The 22,335-nt window shown below is 37.5% G+C and overlaps 1 protein-coding gene across 1 annotated transcript; it reads right to left on the minus strand.

Annotated features, from left to right (window-relative positions):
• Positions 1-7,664: 7,664 nt before the first annotated feature.
• On the minus strand, positions 7,665-13,135 carry LOC116771483 (uncharacterized protein K02A2.6-like). Its single transcript, XM_061523633.1, has 3 exons — positions 12,349-13,135; positions 9,207-10,586; positions 7,665-8,920 (listed from the first exon to the last, which is right to left on the minus strand). The coding sequence occupies exons 1-3, from the start codon at positions 13,133-13,135 to the stop codon at positions 7,665-7,667; spliced, it is 3,423 nt and encodes a 1,140-aa protein (XP_061379617.1).
• Between the last annotated feature and the right edge of the window lie 9,200 nt (positions 13,136-22,335).

The following is a 22,335-nucleotide window of genomic DNA, read 5'->3' on the forward strand; positions in this document are numbered from 1 at the left end:
CTTAACAAGTTCGGAATGTCAGGTTGCAATCCTTGTAAAACACCAATAGAAGTTGGCCTGAAGTTTACTCAGAGTGTTGATGAGAAAGAAACAGATTACCCCTATCAACAAGCCACAGGTTACCTTCTCTACATTGTCCAAGGTACAAGGACTGATATTTCCTTCGCTGTTAACATTCTTAGCAGGTTCAATAAGGACCCAAAAGCTGAACACTGGACAGCATTCAAAAGAGTTCCACGATACTTGCAAGGAACAAACGACGTAAAGCTCACTTATAGCAAAGATTTACCAAATCAAGTATGAGCGGTTTCTGCGACGCAGACTGGGCCGGCGAAAATATTGACCTGCGCGGGCTAAGTTTTTGTTTCTTAAGGAGGCGCTGTGTCCTGGTACTCGAGGAGACAACAGACAGTGGCTCTGTCATCCGCCGAGGCGGAGTACATGGCGATGTCGTCGGCGGAGCAGGAGGGTCTGTATCTGCGACAGCTACACGTCGGCCAATCCCTAGCTGGACCGCTTCTCAATCAAAGCGCTATTAAATTGTCTACCAATAATTGTTATTTGCCTTGTTTTAAACATATTGATATCAAATATCATATTTGAGAGAGCATGTAAATAATAAAGAGATAAAATTTAATTATTGCAGAGGGGACAAAACGATTGCGAATATACTTACTAAGGGGATAATTGATCATAAGAATTTGTATTGTATTACAAAAATGGGTTTACGTTCAAAGGTGGTTGTTGGGAATGGAACGCAACCAAAATAAATTAGTTCTCATTTTTGTCACAGTGCCGCTTCTCTTTCTCTTGTCATTATATACCGCCTTGTAACACATTCTTTACGAAATATATTACACGATTGAAATATTAATTACTTGCTTTATTGCTATAATTCCTTCGCTATGGCGGTGTAGGGAGATGAACCTATGAAGCGAGATCATAAATTTCAATACTCCGTCAGCGGGGAGATTGACAGGTGGCAACAGATTGTCCGCGGTCATCTGATAATTGGAGCAAGAAAGATGTGCTCAATTCTCACGCTCCAGAGCAAGGAAGTAGGTAAAAAGTATATAATTATAAAAACTTGGACAACAGCACGAAAAAAATACGGTAAGTGTAAAAATTTTATATGAAGTACAAATACACTTATTTATAAAAAAGTTTATTGCTGTATTAAAAAATATTGATCTTTAACAATACAATTTAACAATAAGTAACAATACAATTTTTAAAAACTCGAGTTCAAAATTTCATCAGAATAAAAAATAACTCAAATGTAAATGACACATCACAGATTGTAGTAACACAAACAAAAATTTACCTAAAACCTTCTCTCTTTTTACTCTGATCTGCATAATTTACTATTTGTAAAGTGCATTCGAGCCACTGAAGCTACGTCCGTGAATAGAATTAACCGACCGCGGGAGGTTGGCTCCACCTTCTATTACCATACTCAATTTCCCACGACTATCCAACTTTGTTATATTTCTACGTAAACCGACTGACTCGCCTGTCCTGTTGGAGACTTGAAATTTACATTTTAAACTAAACTTAGGTTACCTTTATGCACAAAAGGTTATATTTTAAGATATTTGTTTTCTCAAGAATACTAATTAAACAGTTTCCCGTATAAAACACGTTGTATGGATATTATGTAAGATGTTTTTTATACTGTCGTTAGCTCGAATAAGTAAAATCGCTGTTTTAGCTTTTTATTTTACACTGGCGTGCATTGAACTTTTAGTTCTTATGCCTGGAAAACTTAAAACATTTTATAATAAAGTTTCAATATGTTCATGATTTCCCAAAAAATACTAGTTTTGTTTTTTAAACTGAAATCTCAATTTTTATAGCGATGAAAAGGCTTATTCCAAATTCATTACTTTTTTAATGAATCCCCAAGAATTTTAATTGTAATAAAAAAGATTTTGATAACCTTCCTTGACGCACCAACCTGAACAGGAAGTCAGTCGAGTAATACGGCGACAGAAGCATTACATACGGCAACACTGATAATAAGATAGTATGAAGACGTTTATTTTTTAATTATTTTTAATTATATATCTTTAACATTTCCAAATATCATCAAAAATATTTTTTTTTCTTCTAGCTCAAAATTATAATTAGAAGAAGATAGATTTAGGTCCTCAATAAAATGTATGGTACATTTTATTTAGGACCTACGAGTACAGTTATGTTCGTCGTTATATAGTAATTAAAAAAGAACAATTATTATCACTTAATGGTTTCAGTGACGCAAACAAACAATGAAAAATAGAGTTTTATTAAGTGGAGGGCAATCCATTCATATTGTGTGTATGTCTGTGTGTCTGGCAGAGTGTCTGTGTGTATGTCTGTGTGTCTGGGTGAGTGTCTATGTGTGTGTCTGTTTTTGTGTCTGTGTGTGTCTGTATATGTGCGTGTGTGGGCGCGTGTGCATGTCATATGTGTAATGAGCTGCTATAAATCCTTTGATAGATTATTTTAGCCTCGATTATGTTCAAATGGTACAATCGAGTGCATATTTCATTTTAACCGTTTGCCGATAGTTCATGAACAGTAGCTGGTTTTTGAATTTGTAAACTTTCAGGATATTTTTCATGTAAATTCAAACGTGAAATGGTTGACTGGATTCATAAAACAGATCAAAGTTATGGATAGCAATTGTTTTTATAAATTTCTATTTAAATATCATCGTAACATTTTCATAGATTTAAATATTAGTTAATAAGTTGTATAGCTATTAGCTTGTATAACAAAACAATACACATATATGTACATATTATGTAGACTACGTTAGTATGCTGGTATATCTTTATATGTGTGTGTGCTGTTGTAACATTATTTCCTAAATATAATAAAGTAAATATAATTTACCAAAACGATTTATTTCGTAAGACCTTCAACAAAGAGTCTCATAAAAGTAATTATAAGTGTAATAAATGAAGCCAGACAAAACACAGAAAATTTCATTAAATAAAGCATAACATTTAAATTTATTAAAAAAAAATAAACGATCACGCAGGCTCGTTAAGTTTCAGTGAAATATGAACACGTATTAAATTTACTTCATTATCAACATCGTCATAATCATCAACCTATCAGTGCCCACTGCTGAGTAAAGGCCTCTTCTCACATGGAGGAGGCCAGAGCATTAATCGCACGCTTGCCCAAGGCGGATTGGCGATTTCAGACTTATAATTTGATTATAAGTCCGGGTTTCCTCACAATGTTTTCCTTCACCGTCTTTGAGTGGTGTCTAAATACTTTTAGAAAGTACATATGACACGGAAAAATTACATTGGTACTTGCCGGGTTTCAAACCCGCACCCTCGTGCAGGAGACGGGCTTTTAAACCTCTGGGCCACCACGACTTTTTTTTCTTAAAAAAATTTCTTAAAAGAGAATTTATTCTAACTTTCCGTAATATTGAAGTCATATCAGTAATACGTGAATGTTGAAATTATATCTGTATAAAAATATGATGTTAATATTCATGTTCTTTGTTGAAGCAACACTTCAATGTTTTTTAAATATGCTAATCCAAGGCAACAAGTTATCTGCAGGAGAAAGTACTGAAAAATACAATTTTCTGTCGTCCAGTCCAGTGCCACATTAAAAATCAGGTTAACGTTAGTCGTATTGACTATTTTAAAGAGGGGAGTTTAGATTTAAGAATATTCTGTTTTCTAATAATATCTATAAGAATAGATTATCCCTGAAATAATGAATAAATTGAAGACTCAGGGAATAAAATCTCTAGTAAAGAACTTACGCCCCCAGTCATTTACAAATAACCATACCAGGTGGGAGATATTTTTAAAGAAACATCCAAGGTTGACAGTTAGGACATAACAATTGTCAAAAGCCAGTTTTTTACCATTCAGAAAATTATTTAAAGCGATGGTTTACAAAAATTCAAACGAATGCCACCGAAAAAACTTAACACTCATTTGAAGTATGTTAAGTCCTATTCTGTCCAGTAATACGCAGATGAATTGATTTTTTGTATAAAATTCAAAAGCGGTAAAATTTTAACTAAAAGTTTGGAGAATGTATCTATGTTGGAAAATCTGAGGCCGAAGTGTCTATCTGGAAGTGGCTTCAGGGAATTCTGTTTTTCATTTATATTTTATCTTTTCCTAGGATATCTTGAAGAAAGTTCGATTCTCTATCTAATGAATAGGTGACTAAGAAGTCTGAATAGGTTCGATAACCATAGGTGTTTTATATGAATAAACTGCTTTTAATGTGTGGAATCTTTACCTAGCAAAACATTATAGAACCAGTGATACTTCATGTGGGCGGGTATGAAACTAACTCTTCACTCGCGGATTACAAGAGAGGATTTTCTCTAGTATACATATTAATAAAACTATGGTACTCGCATATACTACTTGTATTTATTATATAACGTTTTACGCGACGTTTCATTCACTTTATAGCAACCGTGATTCACTGTCAGACGAGATAAAAGTGTATGTCGGTTAGTATTAGTATTTTTATAAATTTCAATAACTTACGAACTAGTCTGTCTTCAATTTAGTACTGAATACTGTTATATACTGCTGAATTCGACGCACGCCTATTTTTAATATCTGAGTTATGTTCTTTGAACCCTCGTACTTATGCTTCCCTTCGTTTGCCCTATGTATGTACGTGACTTAAGGAAGCCACTCAAATATAAGGCTTTAACTTTAGTACTTTCAAACTATCAAATTATTTTATTTGAATTCGATAAGAAAATTTATTAATCAATATTTTAAGAAAATAAAGTGACAAGTTCTTTTAAAGTGGCGTGTGTAACATGAACAACAAAAACTGAACTTTCGAACCGCGAAAGTCTCTTAACATATTTTCATCATTTTAAACACTCGTAATATAAAGTTGTCGATGAGTTCTGTTCATATTTACAAAGCACTAATGGCTTCAAATTTAAACTAGAACTCTTCAGCCTTCACTTTTCATTTAACTTTTGCGGTAAAAGACCCACTCTGCTAACTTAGTCAATTGACTTTGAGTCGAAATTCAATTCTTCACTCATTCCAATCGGAAAGTTTGTGCCACGTCAGGTTTCATTTAAGCTAATTAACAAAGATCTACGATGGAGTGTTTGTTGCCGAAAACGAAATACGTTCAATTTATACTACAGTTATTTAGAGTTCAGAGTAAAGAGAAAACTAATTCATTTCTTAAATAGCTTCATCGAGTCTGTCAATATTCTATAGCTGATAATATCAAAGAGGTTCCAAGTCAGACATTAAAAGTAAAATCGACTTTAACAAAACAAACACACACGCACACACACACAGTACAAAACAGCATAGTAACTTCCTCAACTATAAATTCGTAGTAACATTGCATATCCTTATAAGTTGAAAACTATGTTCGTAGGTTAACTTGCAAATTTCCTACTGGTTTTGGTAAAGTGTAGCTTACAAATAATGATAGAACATTTTTTAGAAGTTTAACTGACAATGATACAACATATAACGAGATACACTTTAAGAGTGAGTGAAGACGAGATATCCAAAGCTAAAAATGTTTTTGAAATAACTCGCATTCACGTGCATACGCTAAAACTAAATAAATATTCTTTATTTTTACTGTCTACTTCAAGGTCATTTCATATTCCTTACGAGATAAGAGTTTTTTCCTAGATTTAAGTTCTCGCATTAACTTAGTTTAATAATTTTCATAGTTCAAATGACTCACAACTAATTATTTAATTTTCTTCCCAAGTAGATCTAAATCAAATGTTTATGTCAAAATCATTTCTAAATGAGATTATATTTGAATAATTTAATAACGGCAGCATCTTTTACTGATAATTCCATATATAAAATTAGTTTTGCGAAAGCGACAAAATATATAAATATACTAGCGATATCGCAACCAAACAGCCTCAAAACATGGAACCGTCTGCGGTGTATTAAACGTGTATTTTACTTTCATTAATAAAACTAAATAGTCATAAATATTTTTTTGTAACTTTTTTTAATGGGTGTTTCAAAGTATTCTAAATAAGTATATTTTAATACCACGTCCTCACATATAAAATATATTTTTTTTTTATTAAAAGTATCTCACTTTGGATAGTTGATGTGTCATAATCAACGTCACGGCGTTAATGATTTATTTAACAAAATCATTTGTTCTACAGATCATTGTGTGATTTGTGGAAGGGAACAGTAAATGTTAATTCGTGTCGTGATTTGTAATATGTCAAGATCAGTAATTGATAAAACGAACAAATAGCAACCACTTTGTAATCAGCGTTAATCAGTAAAAATGTTAAGTTACAATTAAAACATTTGATTCTCAAATAATAAATTACTAAAACTTATGGGATGACTTGTGATTATTTGAAAGGCAAAGGATTATTCATCGTAACACTAATATTCAAAATAATAAGTCGAATCGGACATGGTGCGAGTTTCCTAGCGAGTGCTTTTGCTCACCGTATGTAAACTGTTTGTATATGAGCACTGATCTTAATGTTCTATAATGGTCAGGTATATTGGATCATAAGGGAATGAAGTATTACCTTAAAGGTAAAGTGAGGTAAAGTTAAAGTTATCAAAGACGTTTGCACAAAATACCATTAATTTTGTAAACCTGCATGAAACGTAACGTAAACGTAACGTCTTAAAGTAACTTTAATTTATATCGTATTCCTTTCAAGTCAAAACAAAACACATCATATAAACGTGGTCCAAAGTTCAACAAAAAAGTTCGTCAGTTTAAGGTAATGATTATCTTTAATAATATTGTACTGTTTATTGCCTGACACAGCGTCCAGGTTTAATTAGAAACTACACCACACTCGACCGGCAAATATGTACCTTTTTGAATTGTGGAGTGTCTTTTGACGTTCAAGTTACGTAAACCAACAGAAAATGTTCCAATACTAAGTCTTAAGTATTTCTATGTTATTGCATTAAAACATTTTCTGTGGGCAATCGATACTAAATTAATATTCATCCTGTAAAAGACAATTTAATTTTCTTTAATTTTCTAACTGAACATTTTTATAACATTATAGTATTGTCATATTTGTAACGTCAAGAGAGATCTGGCTGAACCCCCCCCCCCACCCTCTCCCCCTGCTGATCATCTATATCCAGCCATCGGAGATGTTTGCATTTGAAAATTGAAATACAAAACCAACTTGAACTCTAGAAAGTATCGATCAGTTGTAACTTGGAATTCATTTACCTTACTCTACAAGGTGTCCCAAAATATTTCTGTTAAATCTAAGATTAAAATGAAACACAACTGGTAGTTAAGACGTCTGTCGCCCGACTGGCGCGCGACCGACGCCGTTCGTTTATTGAAAGAATGAATGTATTTTAGCTTCCTACATCACACCTCCACCACAAATTAACACATAGGTAATTAAGAACTTACTTAAATAATTTCTTACAACTAAAGGCTACACCTCGGAACATTTAATCTCTTATCCTCGCTGGTGAACTGGTATAACCAATGCAATTCTTGCTTAGACTTGATGCACTATTCATATAACAAGATATAATAACTTATTATGTAACTACATACCTTATAGATAATATAATAGCTTAATATACTTAACATAGACATGTTGTTGACGTAAGGATCTTAAAATTTAATAATTAAATCTTTTTATTTTATTTACAACATTAGTCAGGTTCGAAACCATATCTTAAAACTGGTCTTTGTGTACGCTTAGGACGCAGCTGGAGTTGCTGTGACTGTGGTGTACGAGCGTTACTGGATTCAGAACTATTGTTTGAATTGACTGTAGCTGGGCTACAGGACTGTTTAGTTCCTGATACTACTGGTATACTAGAATCTGTAGTACTCTCATCCACCACCGCACACCCCCGCACCACGGCCTCCTCATCCCCGCCTGCGATCGTTGCCGACACGGCACTGCGTTCAGAGGTGACATTAGAACCTGTGCCGCTTGACAACGACCATCGTGTACGTCGTCGCACCTGATCAATATGCCGTTTTTGAAATTGCCCGTTACCGTTATCTACAATCAACCTCCTGGAACCTTCCTTATCCATTATTGTACCTTTTACCCACTTTTCGTTACCACCATATCTTCTAAACCAAACTGTATCACCTGGAGAAAATTCTCGCTCCACTCCACCTGCATTTTTGACCTGCTTATCTTGAACCGTAAGCACCTTTTGTTTCAAGCCCACATCGTTTCGTATTAAATCCAATCGTGTCCGCAATTTACGTTTTTGAAGTAAAATTGCTGGTGTTTCCCCAGTAGTACTATGAATAGTGTTCCTATACATTAATAGAAATGTTTGCAAGGCGGTGTCCACATCAACTTTATCCCTAAAAGCCTTCTTAATAGCTCGTTTACACTGTTTAACGGCATTTTCGGCGGCACCGTTTGATGCTGGGTGATAGACCGGTGAATAGCTTTGAGTGATCCCATTATTCACTAGAAAACTATTAAATTCACTACTGCTAAATGGCGGCCCTTGATCAGAAACGACTTCCATCGGTAAGCCAAACCTTGCAAAAGTCGTACGAAGTACCTTTATGACGGACGTCGCATTCGTCGATTTCATTTCAAATATCTCTAACCATTTAGATGTCGAGTCTACCATAACCATAAATGTTAAACCTCGTATTGGGCCGAGAAAATCAATATGTAAGCGCGACCAGGGCTGTAGGTGGTAAGGCCAAGGCGTCGGCGACACTCGCGGCGGCGCATCGGCTTCTTGCGCGCAGGTGTCGCATGCGCGGCACTGCCCCTCCACGTCCTGATCGATGCCCGGCCACCACACATAACTACGAGCCCAAGACTTAGTCTTAATGATGCCCATGTGACTGCTGTGTAGTTGTTTTAAAACCAGCTTTCTCAACGATTCGGGAATCACCATTCTGTATCCCCACATAAGACAGCCCCCTTCAATATACAGCTCATTTTTCCTAATAAAAAATGGTTTTAACTTCTCATCACTGCACGTCAAAGGCCACCCAGATTCTACATAATATTTAATTCTACTAAGAATTGGATCCTTACTCAACATTTTTCTTACTTCACTGTTAGTTACCGGCAAAAATGTTTCCACAAAATTACTATATGTTATTTCCGTGCCCGGGTTTGACTTATTGGTACATATCGTAAGTCGGGATATAGCGTCGGCACAATTTTTACTCGACGCCACATACTCAATAGTAATAATTATAACCTGACAGAAGTACGGCCCATCTCTGTAAGCGGGACGCTGCCATAATAGGGATGCCCACCTTATCACCTAATATATGTGTCAAAGGTTTGTGATCCGTTCTCAAAACAAACTTTCTACCATATAAGTATTGATGAAACTTCCGTATGGCGAAGACAATCGCTAAGGCTTCCTTGTCAATCTGCGAGTAGTGTCGTTCAGCACCGGTGAGCGAGCGCGAAGCGTACGCCACGGGCCGCTCCCCGGCCGTCGTCTCGTGCGCCAGCACGGCGCCCACGCCCACGCTGCTGGCGTCTGCCGTCACGACCAGCGGCAGCTCCGTCGAGTAATGCGCCAGCACTTCGGCGCTCGTTAACCGTTCCTTTACTTTACCAAAAACATCCTGACATTCCCTGCTCCAGACAAATTTTTCGCCTGATTTTAATAATCTATAAAGCGGTGCTAACAAGGTACTTATATTTTTTATAAACTTGGAATAGTACATAACCATACCTATGAAGGATCTCAATTCTGAAATATTCGAAGGTGCCCTTGTATCGAGTATGGCCTTTACTTTGTTTGGACAAGTATGGACTCCTTTTTCGCTAATAATATGCCCCAGATAGTGTATTGATTTTGCAAAGAATTCACATTTCTCTTTTTTTACTCGTAGTCCATATTTTTCCAAACGGTCGAACACCTTATGGAGGTTTTCCATGTGTTCCCGCTTAGTTTCTCCTGTTATAATAACATCATCCAGGAACACCCCCACCCGAGGCAAATCGGCGAAGAGCTCTTCTAAACGACGTTGGAATATTCCCGGACTAGACGCCAAACCGTAGACTAAACGGTTATACATGAACAAGCCTCTATGAGTGTTTATCACCGTGTATTTTTTTGAATCATCCAAAACGAATTGGGCGTAGGCCTGCGACAGATCTAATTTACTGAACCGCTGTCCTCCATGTAGTCGCACTAGCAAATCCTCAACCTTAGGCAACGGATAACGGTCAATTTCCAGCACTTTATTTAGCGTAATCTTGTAGTCGGCACAAATCCTAATACTACCATCCTTCTTTACGATGGGCACAATCGGGGTCGCCCAGTCGGAGCGCTCGACGGGTGTGAGGATGCCGTCGCGCACGTGTTGCTGCAGCGCGCGCTCCACCGGCTCGCGCAGTGCGTACGCCAGCGGGCGCGCGCGCATGAACACCGGCCGCGCGTCGGCTCGAACGTGTATGCCCACAGCCGGCCCCGAGAACCGACCCAGACCATCCGCGAACACATTACAATATCTGGAACTAAATGCACTAAAATTAAATTCTTCGTCGGTCGCTAACCTATTAACACAATCGTATTCTAAGTTAGGTAATTGTATACGTAATTCCGCGATCCATTGTCTCCCTAATAAAGCCGATTTACCATTACGAATGACGTACAATTCCAATATTTTATTTGTATTCTTATATAGGGTTTTCCATTAAGGGCGCTTGATCTTTGAAATGCAAAAAAAAATACATGTAGGAAAGATATTTGCAAATTTTTTTTTTTATTTGGAAGGTCTATTGACCCCATTATGTATGGAATATGACATCATTCAAATGACCGCCACGGCTTCGGTTGGTGGCGCGCACACGAAAGGTCCAATTTTCGATGACTCTGGCGCACAAATCGGGCTGTATTTGATCGATGGCGTGGCGTATGTTGACTTTGAGGGCATCGGTGGTTTGCGGCTTGTTGGCATAGACCTGCGACTTAAGAAAACCCCACAAGAAAAAGTCCAGCGGGGTCAAATCGCACGATCTCGGTGGCCAGTTCACGTCGCCTCCGCGCGAGATGACCATGTCCAGAAATTGCTCGTGCAGAACTTCCATCGTAGCGTGTGCTGTGTGGCACGTAGCGCCGTCCTGTTGAAACCACATGTTGTCCAGATCCATATTCTCGATTTCAGGCCAAAAGAAGTTGGTTATCATCGACCGGTATCGCTCACCATTGACGGTGACGGCCACACCATTATCGTTTTCGAAAAAATACGGACCAATCACGCCTCCGGCCCAAAATCCGCACCAAACAGTCACTTTCTGCGGGTGCATTGCCACTTGGTGAACCTCGTGTGGATTGGTCTCGTCCCAAATACGGCAATTTTGCTTGTTGACATAGCCATTCATCCAAAAATGCGCCTCGTCGCTGAAGATGATTTTTTTGCCAAAATCGGCGTCAACTTCCAACTGCTCTAATGCCCAGTCAGCGAACACACGGCGCTGTCTATGGTCATTAACCTTGAGCTCTTGGGTCAGCTGGATCTTGTACGGGTGCAGGCTCAAGTCACAACGCAAAATTCGCCAAGTTGTCGTCTGCGAAAGGCCGAGTTCCTGTGCGCGACGCGGAATTGACTGCCGCGGGTTTTCGAGGACACTGTCGCGCACAGCGGCGATATTCTCGGCAGATCTCGCGTTACGTTGACGCACGGGAACCGGCTGATTGTTAACTGACCCGGTTGACTCGAATTTGTCCACCAATCGACGGATAGTCGACTCGGCAGGACGATCATCGCGACCGTAAAACGGGCGAAGTGCGCGGAACGTTGCTCGAACTGAAGACCCATTTTCATAAAACAATTTTATGATTTGCACGTGCTGCTCGACACTGTAACCTGCCATGGTGATTTGGGAGGACGGAATGAATATAACACACTGCATTTGACAGCTGTCACTCAAACAACATGGCCGCAATCAGCTGTCAAAGTTCAAGCGTCCCTATTGGAAAACCCCATACAAGACAGTAGGTTTAATTACCCCTACCGGGTGTACTAATTCGCCCGTATAATATCTTAATGCCAAGTTACAACTTCTTATCAATATTGTACTAAATTCTTTCTTATACAAATCATAACTTATACATGATATTGCACTACCCGTGTCACATTCCATCTGAATATTCTTATTCTGAATGACAATTGGAATCATTATTGGTGCACACTGACGTGCAGATAACCTATTAATATCAATAAAAATTACCTCTTCGCTTACGTCACTATCCTGACAGTTGTTTGCATCATCCCCCGCTCCCGCTGCCGCTAAGAAATGTTGTTCCATTAAGTTAGGGCACATGCGCCGTAAATGTCCCATACGATTACACACACGACACACGTAGCGTTTAAACTTACAAGCCGCAGTTTCATGCGCACCCCCACACGCCTTGCATTGCGCCTGCATATGTCCGCGCTCGTGTTGTGATTTGTTCGATGCCGAGGCACGCGCCGCTGGCTGTCGAGCCCAGCCGCCGCCGCCCCCCCGCTGGCCGGTCTCCCGCACCGCTCCGCTGTCACCGTAGTCGCGCGCGCTGCCCGCTTGATGTTTCCTCCGCCACGTTGCCCCCACCGTAATCGCTTGACAGTCCGTTGTGTTTCCCGCGCTCGATGCCCTTCTATGACCTTCGACCACAATCGCCGCATCCCTCTCAGCAGTTTCCATACTAGATGCTAAGCGATATGCTTGACTAAAGTTTAACTTATCCTCAGCGAACAGACGTTGCCTTATGGTTTCATTATTAATGCCACACACTAGCTGATCACGCAAACTTTCATCTAGCCAGGGACCAAACTCACAGGTTTTCGATATTTTTTTTAGAGCTGCGACGTAATCTGCCATTGACTCGTCGGCTTTTTGCAGTCTATGCCGAAATTTATAGCGCTCGGCCAACTCACTCGGTTTGGGTTGAAGATGTTTCTTCATAATATCTACAATTTCATGAAACTCTTTATCCTTAGGCTTATGGGGTGTGCATAAAGTAACCAATAGCTCGTAGCATTCAGCTCCCATCATGGTTATCAACGTCGGCACCTTCATCTCTTCGTTCACTAAATTCACAATGAAATATTGTTCCAGGCGTTCCACATACAAGTCCCATATGTCTTTTCCCACCTCAAACTCGCCGATTTTTCCGACTGCCATGTTTATAAATATAGTTCGCAAGCGCACATAGAATAAGTAGGTGCTACACCTCGTCGCCACTGTTAAATCTAAGATTAAAATGAAACACAACTGGTAGTTAAGACGTCTGTCGCCCGACTGGCGCGCGACCGACGCCGTTCGTTTATTGAAAGAATGAATGTATTTTAGCTTCCTACATCACAATTTCCTTAATATTGAAATTGAAAAAAGAGAAAGATGAGTATTTCCAAACTAATCCGGCCTTTTTTGGTTATTAAAAATATCATCTCAGTGTAACAATATATAATAACTAAGAATAATACAAACGAAAACTCAGCATAACATTATCAGTTATTTCACTCTTTTAATTTAAATCTACTTCTCTTGTAAAGAGCAAAGTTATATATGTATATATATATATATATAGGTTAACAAAAAACGTAATTAAAAATTTGTAACTCCTAGTAAATTAAAAAAAAAAGGTTTTAGCAACATTACAACGAAATCTATAATTATAAATATCTGCGCAAAAATCGACTGAACACCTAATGTAGACAAACGAACACTATTTTTATTTAATATCCAATAAACTAATTGAAGAACTAATTGAGTAACGAAACACTAATATATAATAATGGAATACTAAATTAGAAAGACCCCAAAGTAACCTCCACCTAAATTAATCTCCTCTTATTCTCATGACTCGATAAATTCAATAAATATTCAGTAATAATAATTCAATTAATAAAAAGAATCATAATAATCGCTTAACCCAGTCGAAAGAGATGAAATAACAATCCTTAAAAAAATACAGACGAATTGATAACCTTCCCCGTTTTTAAAGTTTGTTAAAAAGAGAAGGCTATAATCATAATATTATGTTTTCTTAAAAGCTTTTGTCCATATTTGTCTTTATTTGCTACAAATGCAGAAACCTAGTTTAATTACACAGAAGTTTATTACTTTTTTCACAAAGAAACATACCAATAATTAGCCGTCCCTTATATTAATAATTCATTCGTCAACTTCTCACACGCAGTGCGCGGGTTCCAAACAAATATAAAAAGTAGCGGAGTAGTTGTTCTGTTAGCAGTCCAAATATACGAAATATTCTACATTACATTGTAAAGTTCCTAACTCGGACGTAAACCAGAATGATTATCCCCTTGTCAGTGTAACAACTAAGATTTGTATTTCATACGTGATCAGGGGTGCGGATTCTGTAAACGGCAGATTCGGACACGGAGCTGTTTATTATATAATTTTAATCTGTTTCATGTAAACCGGATTTATAATCAAAACCTTTGCGTATTTTAAAAATAGAAATTCTATTTTACAAAAATGATACCTTTGTCCTCGGATATGATTTAAATTGTTACACCTTGTAATTTTATATTTTATAGCACGGTTCATATTACAATACTGTCTAGTTTTATACCAGTAATATTTTTTATTATTATTAAAATATAAAAAAAATAAATGGTAACGGGCCATTTGTGCTTTTGCTATCTCTAAAATAAGAATATTGGGAAAACGAAAACGAATTCAATATATTTCAAATAGTCGTTTATTTTGCATACAAAAGTCAGGTGATGTTATTAAAGTCTAGCCGACTACAAGATGAATGTCGGTCTAAATGAACTCAATGAACTAAAGCCCACGTCCCACTGCTATCCGTCAAGTTTCCTGTTTTGTATAGCAAATGTGACTTCATTTCTGGCATTGAAACCGTAGAAATTGCAGAATTAACTTGATTCTTGAATTATTTATAGTACGAAATGGAAAACTTAGCGAGGAAACGAAAAGAGATAAATATTATTAAAATTGTTTTAAAATTATTTTTATCGAGCTAAACAAGCAGAATACGGAACGAAATAAATTTTAACAGAATGTTTCTCGTCACTTCTTTATCGATTAAGTGTGCAGTGTAAGCAGTTTCTCGGCCGTGAATAGGGGTTTAATTTTCGGTCGGTAATCAACGAAATAATTAAATTGAGTTGCAATAGAGATAATATATAAAGGCAACGGTGTAACTTCCTGTTACAAAATAAATTTTCCTCCAAGAACATGATGTTTAAACAGGTCCAAAATTCCTCCTCGGGCGTGTCGTCACCTTGTCGTCGAAGGGCTTTCTCGTGAGGGTGTTGAGTCGAAAAGGTTAATATTAATCAGATACATATTGTTACAGCGCAATCAGTACGCACTCACTCGAATGAACTTGAAGACAACTTTATTCTTTAGACCAAGTTTAATATTTTGACTTTATTCTCTGCTGCATTATAAACTACCAAATACAATTACATTTAAATGCACATTTTTGTATTTTATTGCTGACGGTGCACATAGTAAATATATTTTTAATAAGAATAACATAACAAAAAAAAACGACAATTAGTAAAACTGACAGAGAATTTATAATAAAATTTGTTGTACAACTATATCATTAATTGTTGTCAGAGAATGTGTTTATGAATAAAAAAAATTCGTTTAATCTATACTAATATTATAAAGGCCTCCAAAAATAATGCATAGCAATTAGCTACCCCTCCCCGAACAAACTTAACAAAGAAATATTTCAACACGAGAAACATAACAAATCCTCCAACCCAGCTCGTCACCGCGGATAATCATGACCAAAACCCTCCAAAGAAAACCAGAATCCCTAAAAATAACAGCACTAAAAACCATCAACAAAAATCGACCAGCAACAGATTAAAGAAAAATGATGATTTATTCCATGTTGCGACATATAATGTCAGGACATTATCAACCAGCCACCGCCTATTGGAGCTAATGAACTCTCTGAAGAACACAGAAAAAGATGTACTCGGTATTTTAGAAGGCCGACGTCTCGGTACATCTATCCAGGTATACGACAGCTACATATTTTGTTATACAGGTGATACACGTGGATTATATGGTGTGGGTTTCATTGTTAAAAAGTACCTGAAAAGAAACATTATGAGTTTTAGTGGAATATCGGAACGAATAGCTCTCCTAAGTCTTAATATGAATGGGTACCAACTAGACATACTCCAAGTCTATGCACCTACAGAAGCATCAAAGGACGATGAGGTGGATTACTTCTACAACACTGTCAGCGAAACCTTGAAAAACTGTGCAAAAATGTGATAGCCATGGGAGATTTTAATAAATAATCATGGATACGGAGTTAGAAATAGTAGAGGCGAACGCCTCATAGACTTCGCAAATGAAAACAAGATCAGTGTAATGAACACCTTTTCTTAAGATTCCCAAAAACCAAAGATGGACCTGGAAATCCCCAGACGGAGTCACAAAAAATGAAATAGATTACATATTAACAAACAAATACAAAATGGTCAAAAATGAACAAGTTATAAATATTAATTTCCCTTCTAACCATAGACTTCTAAAAGCATATCTTCAACTGACAAAAGTATTTAAAAAACGTATATAAATTTTAAAAAGCCACTAAAGTGAAAATCGGAGATTGACAATTACGGAAAATATTTCTGGACCGTCGAAAGCCTTTGTTTACAGCGTGGAATGGCAAAAAAGAGGTTTACCTCACGCCCACATTTTATTGTGGCTGGCTAGCAAATACAACCAGATTCTAAAGATGCAATAATATCGGCTGAAATACCTGACAAACAACAAGATCCAATCCTTCACAATATTGTCACAAGAAATATGATACGTTGTCCTTGGAGATTTCATAATCCTGCGTCACCATGTATGCAAGAAAACATTTGTTCTAAAAAGCACCCTAGGCATTTTATTTCTGAAACACAAACTTTGGTTACCCAACCTACAGGCGCAGGTCTCCAGATAATGGTAGAACACAGCAATAATTCATGTCAAAGGTAAAGAAATGAGCGTGGATAATAGGTGGGTTGTTCCCTTTAATCCAGTGCTATCACGAATTTTCAATGCACACTGTAAGAAATATAGGTAGAATTTTTTGGCCAAGTCCAAACTGATCCTATTAGTAAATTCTCAAAATTACGTACACATACAGGATTGTAAGACCGCGACAGAGGTATGGACCAATCTACACAAAGCATTCGATGATAACGGACTCACCAGAAAAGTGGGTTTACTCAAAGAACTAATCAACACATCGCTAGAGTCTAGCAGTGGCATCGAGGAATATGTGAGTAAAATTATGAACGCAGCACATAAATTACGTAACATTGACTTTGACGTTAATGACGAGTGGCTGGGTACTTTAATGTTGGCCGGTCTACCTGATCGGTACAAACCTATGATCATGGGACTCGAAAATTCAGGAGTCACAATCAGCGCAGACCTTATTAAGACCAAGCTTTTACAAGAGATAGTTTCTTCAGATACAAATAATGTACTTTACTCATATACTAAGAAGGGAAAGTTTAATGCACATAAGTCGAAGCCAACCAAGGGTCCCCGGTGTTACAACTGCAATGGCTATGGGCATTTAGCAAAATACTGTACAGGAAAAGGAAAAAGAGAGTCACATAAGCAAGAGAATTCCAGTTTTGCTGCGGCATTTTCAGCAACTGCCGGCGAAATTAAGAAACAATGGTATGTAGATTCCGGAGCATCCATGCATATGTGTGGCAATAAAGAATGGATGTACAATCTAAGAGCGCCATCTGTCAAGAGTATAACAGTTGCTAAAAGTGAGCCGCTGTCCGTAGAAGGTACCGGTGAAATAAATCTGAACATTTTACAAGAAGGTACAATACAGCTGAAAAATGTGTTATATGTACCTGGACTTGCAGCCAATTTGATGTCAGTGAGCACTATTACAAAGAGTGGGTACAGAGTGATCTTCAATGAAAAGGGTTGCAATGTCAATGATGCAAATGGAAAGTTCATATGCTCAGCTACACTGAATAATAAACTTTATGTTTTGGATATGCAGTCAAAGGAGGAAACTGTTCATTTGGCTTCCAGTCTTGTAAGTTCTAATAATATAAGACTGTGGCATCTTCGGATGGCACATTTAAATGTTTCAGATCTACAAAAGTTACCAAATTATGCTGACGGGGTGGTGCTAGATCAAAATAAACAAGTAAGGTTGCAATGTTCAAGCTGCTGTGAGGGAAAGCAGGCAAGGTTGCCTTTTAAGCAAGTTGGCACCAGAGCAACAAAACCATTGGAATTAATACACTCGGACCTGTGTGGACCAATGGAGAATGCATCGTATGGAGGTATGCGATACTTTATTAATTTCATAGATGATTATACCAGGATGGTGCATGTATATTTCACAAAGGATAAGCTAAGTATTTTAGAAATATTTAAAGATTATAAAAGATATGTAGAGAACCAGCTTGACTCAAAAATTAAAATGTTAAGGACAGACAATGGAAAAGAATACTGCAACGGCAATTTCGAGAGATACTTAGCTAATTGTGGAATTATGCATCAGACATCAGCACCATATACCCCGCAGCAGAACGGATTGTCAGAAAGAATGAACAGGACACTTGTGGAAAAGGCTAGATGTATGATATCTAACGCAAATTTAGAGAAACCTGTTTGGGCTGAAGCCGTTGCCACAGCTGCATATATCATAAATCGGTCCCCCACCAAAGCACTTGACAATACCACTCCGTACCAAATGTGGACAGGTCGCAAACAAGAATTATCTCATATGAGAATATTTGGTTCCGAAACAATGGTGCATGTACCTAAGGAGAGAAGACAAAAGTGGGACAAGAAATCGGAAAAAATGATATTTGTAGGTTATTGTGAGAGAACAAAGGGATACCGTGTCATGCATCCTAAAACACATCAGATAATGAAGAGTAGAGATGTTATATTTTTTTAAAAACCTGGTCTGTGTGATGAATTTCTGATTTCAGCTCGTTCAACTGAAGAAGACAGGTTGGGATTGTCAGAGGAGTCAAAGCCTGATGACCAGTCATAGGAGTTAGAAGCTGCTTCTTCCTCTCAACCTGTGGACTGTAAGCATAGCTTAAAAGAAGCTGGGAACGACAGTAGTAGTGAATATGAGACTGACACAGCTGATGATCCTGATGCTGATGAGACATATTACCCACCGAAGCATATTACAGTTCAGGAACAAGGAACTCGTAACATCACATTGAGACCACGTAACAAAGATAAGAAAGGCATGATCTGTTTATATACTGGTTTATCTGATCCTCAGACAGTAGAAGAGGCATTGTCTTCCACAGAAGTTAAAGAATGGAAACAAGCCATGGATGCTGAGATGAATTCTTTAATTGAGAATGAGACCTGGAATCTGGTGAAACTGCCCCCTGGGAAAATTGCTTTACCCAACAAGTGGGTGTTCAAAAGGAAAACCAACCAACAAGGTGAAGTTATGCAGTATAAAGCTAGATTAGTCATAAAGGGTTATGCACAAAAGAAGGGTGTGGACTTCCAAGAGGTATACTCTCCTGTGGTAAGATGGACATCCATTAGATATTTGTTTGCTCTAGCTGCACAGCAAGACCTGTATATATACCAGATGGACGCAGTTTCTGCATTCCTACAAGGATCTATAGACACAGATATTTACATGGTACAGCCCGAAATGTATAAAAAGGGTGATGAGGTATGTCATTTAAATAAATTAATATATGGTTTGAAACAGGCGAGTAGATTGTGGAATACAAAGTTAAGCACAGTCTTAAAGGAAATGGGCATTCGACAATCTAAAACTGACCCTTGTATTTACTTTAACATCAACATTGGAGTTTACATTGCCATCTGGGTTGATGATATTTTATTATTCTGTTCACAAAGAAGTACGATTAATAATATAAAGGAAAAACTACAGCAGAAATTAAATATGAAGGATCTAGGAGAGGTGAGCCAATGTTTGGGTCTCAATATTACCCGATCAAAGGATTCCATAATGCTGGATCAAGAAAAATATATCAAAGAAATATTAATAAAATTTAATATGTCTGAATGCAAATCTATCAAGACACCTGTAGAAGTTGGACAAAAATTTTATGAAAATACTGAAGTTGAAATGGACTGCCCGTACCAACAGGCTATTGGAAGTCTTCTTTACGTTGCTCAAGGAACCAGACCTGACATATCATATGTTGTCAATGCTCTAAGCAGATTCAATAAAGAACCGAGGTCTGAGCACTGGAGTGCAATAAAAAGAGTCATGAGGTACCTGCAAGGGACTAAAGACTACAAACTTACATATACCAAGAGTGGTAACAGAAAAATCACGGGCTACTGTGACGCAGACTGGGCAAGTGATGCTCGAGACCGGAAATCGTGCACCGGTTATATTTTTCTGTTTCAGGGAAGCGCTATATCGTGGTGTTCCCGCATACAGCAGACTATCGCCTTGTCCACAGCAGAAGCGGAATACATGGCCATGGGGAGCGCGGCGCAGGAAGCTCTCTGGCTACGGCAGCTGCAGGCTGAAGTTGGTCGCGGCTCCGACACCCTGCTCATATACTGCGACAACCAGAGCGCCATCAAGTTATCGGCGAATGATTGTTACTTACCTCGCTCAAAGCATATAGATATTCGATACCACTTTATTAAAGATCATGTAATAAATAATAACTTAAAGTTTTGTTATGTTAAGGGTTGTGAAAATGTATCAGATATCTTAACCAAGGGAACTACTGTAGAAAAGCATATGTATTGTGTCACTAATATGGGATTGCGTTCCGGGGAGGATGTAAGAAATATAGGTAGAATTGGAACGCAATCGGAGTAGTTCCAATTATTGCCGCTTCACGGCGCCACTTCTCTCTAACGTGTGCAATGACAAAATGACTGATATGTTTCGTAATTACCTTCTTGTACAATTATTATTTTTCAATCCAGTAACTTAAGTACTAATATCAGTGCCTTATTTCCAAAACCTCCTACACACACATTAACGTACAGTTTTGTCAATCGGTCAAAGCTATTAAGTACATTTGTAAGTATATTCATAAAGGTTTAGATCAGGCCACATTTTCGTTACAAAGTAATAACGAAGAAGTAGAAAAAATCTAAATGGTAGCTATATAAGTTCCTCGGAAGCGCTCTGGAGAATTTTTCCAACATCCTATTCATGAACGTTTTCCGGCAGTAGTTCATTTAGCAGTTCAGTTGGAAAATGGACAAAGAGCTTATTTTTATAATAAAGCAAACCTTCGGATCGCGTTAATAATCCTTCATCAACGACACTGACAGCGTTCTTTGATCTTTGCAAAATTGACAATTTTGCACAAATTCTTTTATATCACGAAGTACCCCAAGATGTTGAAGGATATTCCGGTGTAAAAAAGACACAACTTTAGGTCGTGTCTGCAACATTCATCCAACTCAAACTGAGTGTTTTTATTTAAGAATGTTACTGCAACATGTTCGCGGTCCAATGTCATTTGAACATCTAAGGACCGTGAATGATGTAATTTGCCAAACTTATCAAGGAGCTTGCAAGGAGTTAGGTTTACTGGAGGGAAATGAACATGGGCAAAACACAATGTCAGATGCTGTCATGTCCGAGCCAGCCACAAAATTAAGAGAATTATTTACAATCATCCTTATATTTTGCCAACCATCTGTTAAATGTGTAATGAGAATATTACATTAACATACAATGAGGATATAAAAAATGATGGACCAATCATAATTGAAGATAAAATTCATGAGATTTCCCATAAATCCCTAATCGATTTTGGGCTTCCTGTATCAAAAAGGATTAATTCACTTAATCATTTGGATCCGTTAGAAGTAGCGTTACTTAAACTGTATGATCTAAATAAATTAAATGACTGTATTACTCAAAAAGAACCAAAATTTATTAAGAACCAAGTTACCGCGAATAATTCTGTTAGGCGAAGTGTTCGTTTTAATGTAGGAAAGGAATTTTTTTTTAGAAACTCCTGGTGGAACCGACAAGACTTAGAATTACTTATATTATATTATAGAAAAATTACTTATCTTATATTAGCAAAAGTAAGATCTCAGGCAAAGCTAGCTTTGGCAGTAGTTTCGTCAAATATCGCTGCAACTTTACGAGCAGATGGACTGCCCCTAAATGTTTCTTTAGAGAAAGATAGCGTGTGCTCTATAGGTCTAACCTTTGACAAAAGGTTTACAAGATGTCAGTTTAATAATCTGGGACGAATGTACCATGATCCATAGAGCTCATGTAGAGGCTCTAGATAGGAATCTTTGGGACATTAGAAGCTGTGATGAAATTATGGGTGGGTTTACTGTTATGTTTGCTGGGGACTTTCGACAAACTTTACCAG

Source organism: Danaus plexippus, chromosome 19, assembly GCF_018135715.1.
Source record: "Danaus plexippus chromosome 19, MEX_DaPlex, whole genome shotgun sequence".
Taxonomy (NCBI): Eukaryota; Metazoa; Arthropoda; class Insecta; order Lepidoptera; family Nymphalidae; genus Danaus; species Danaus plexippus.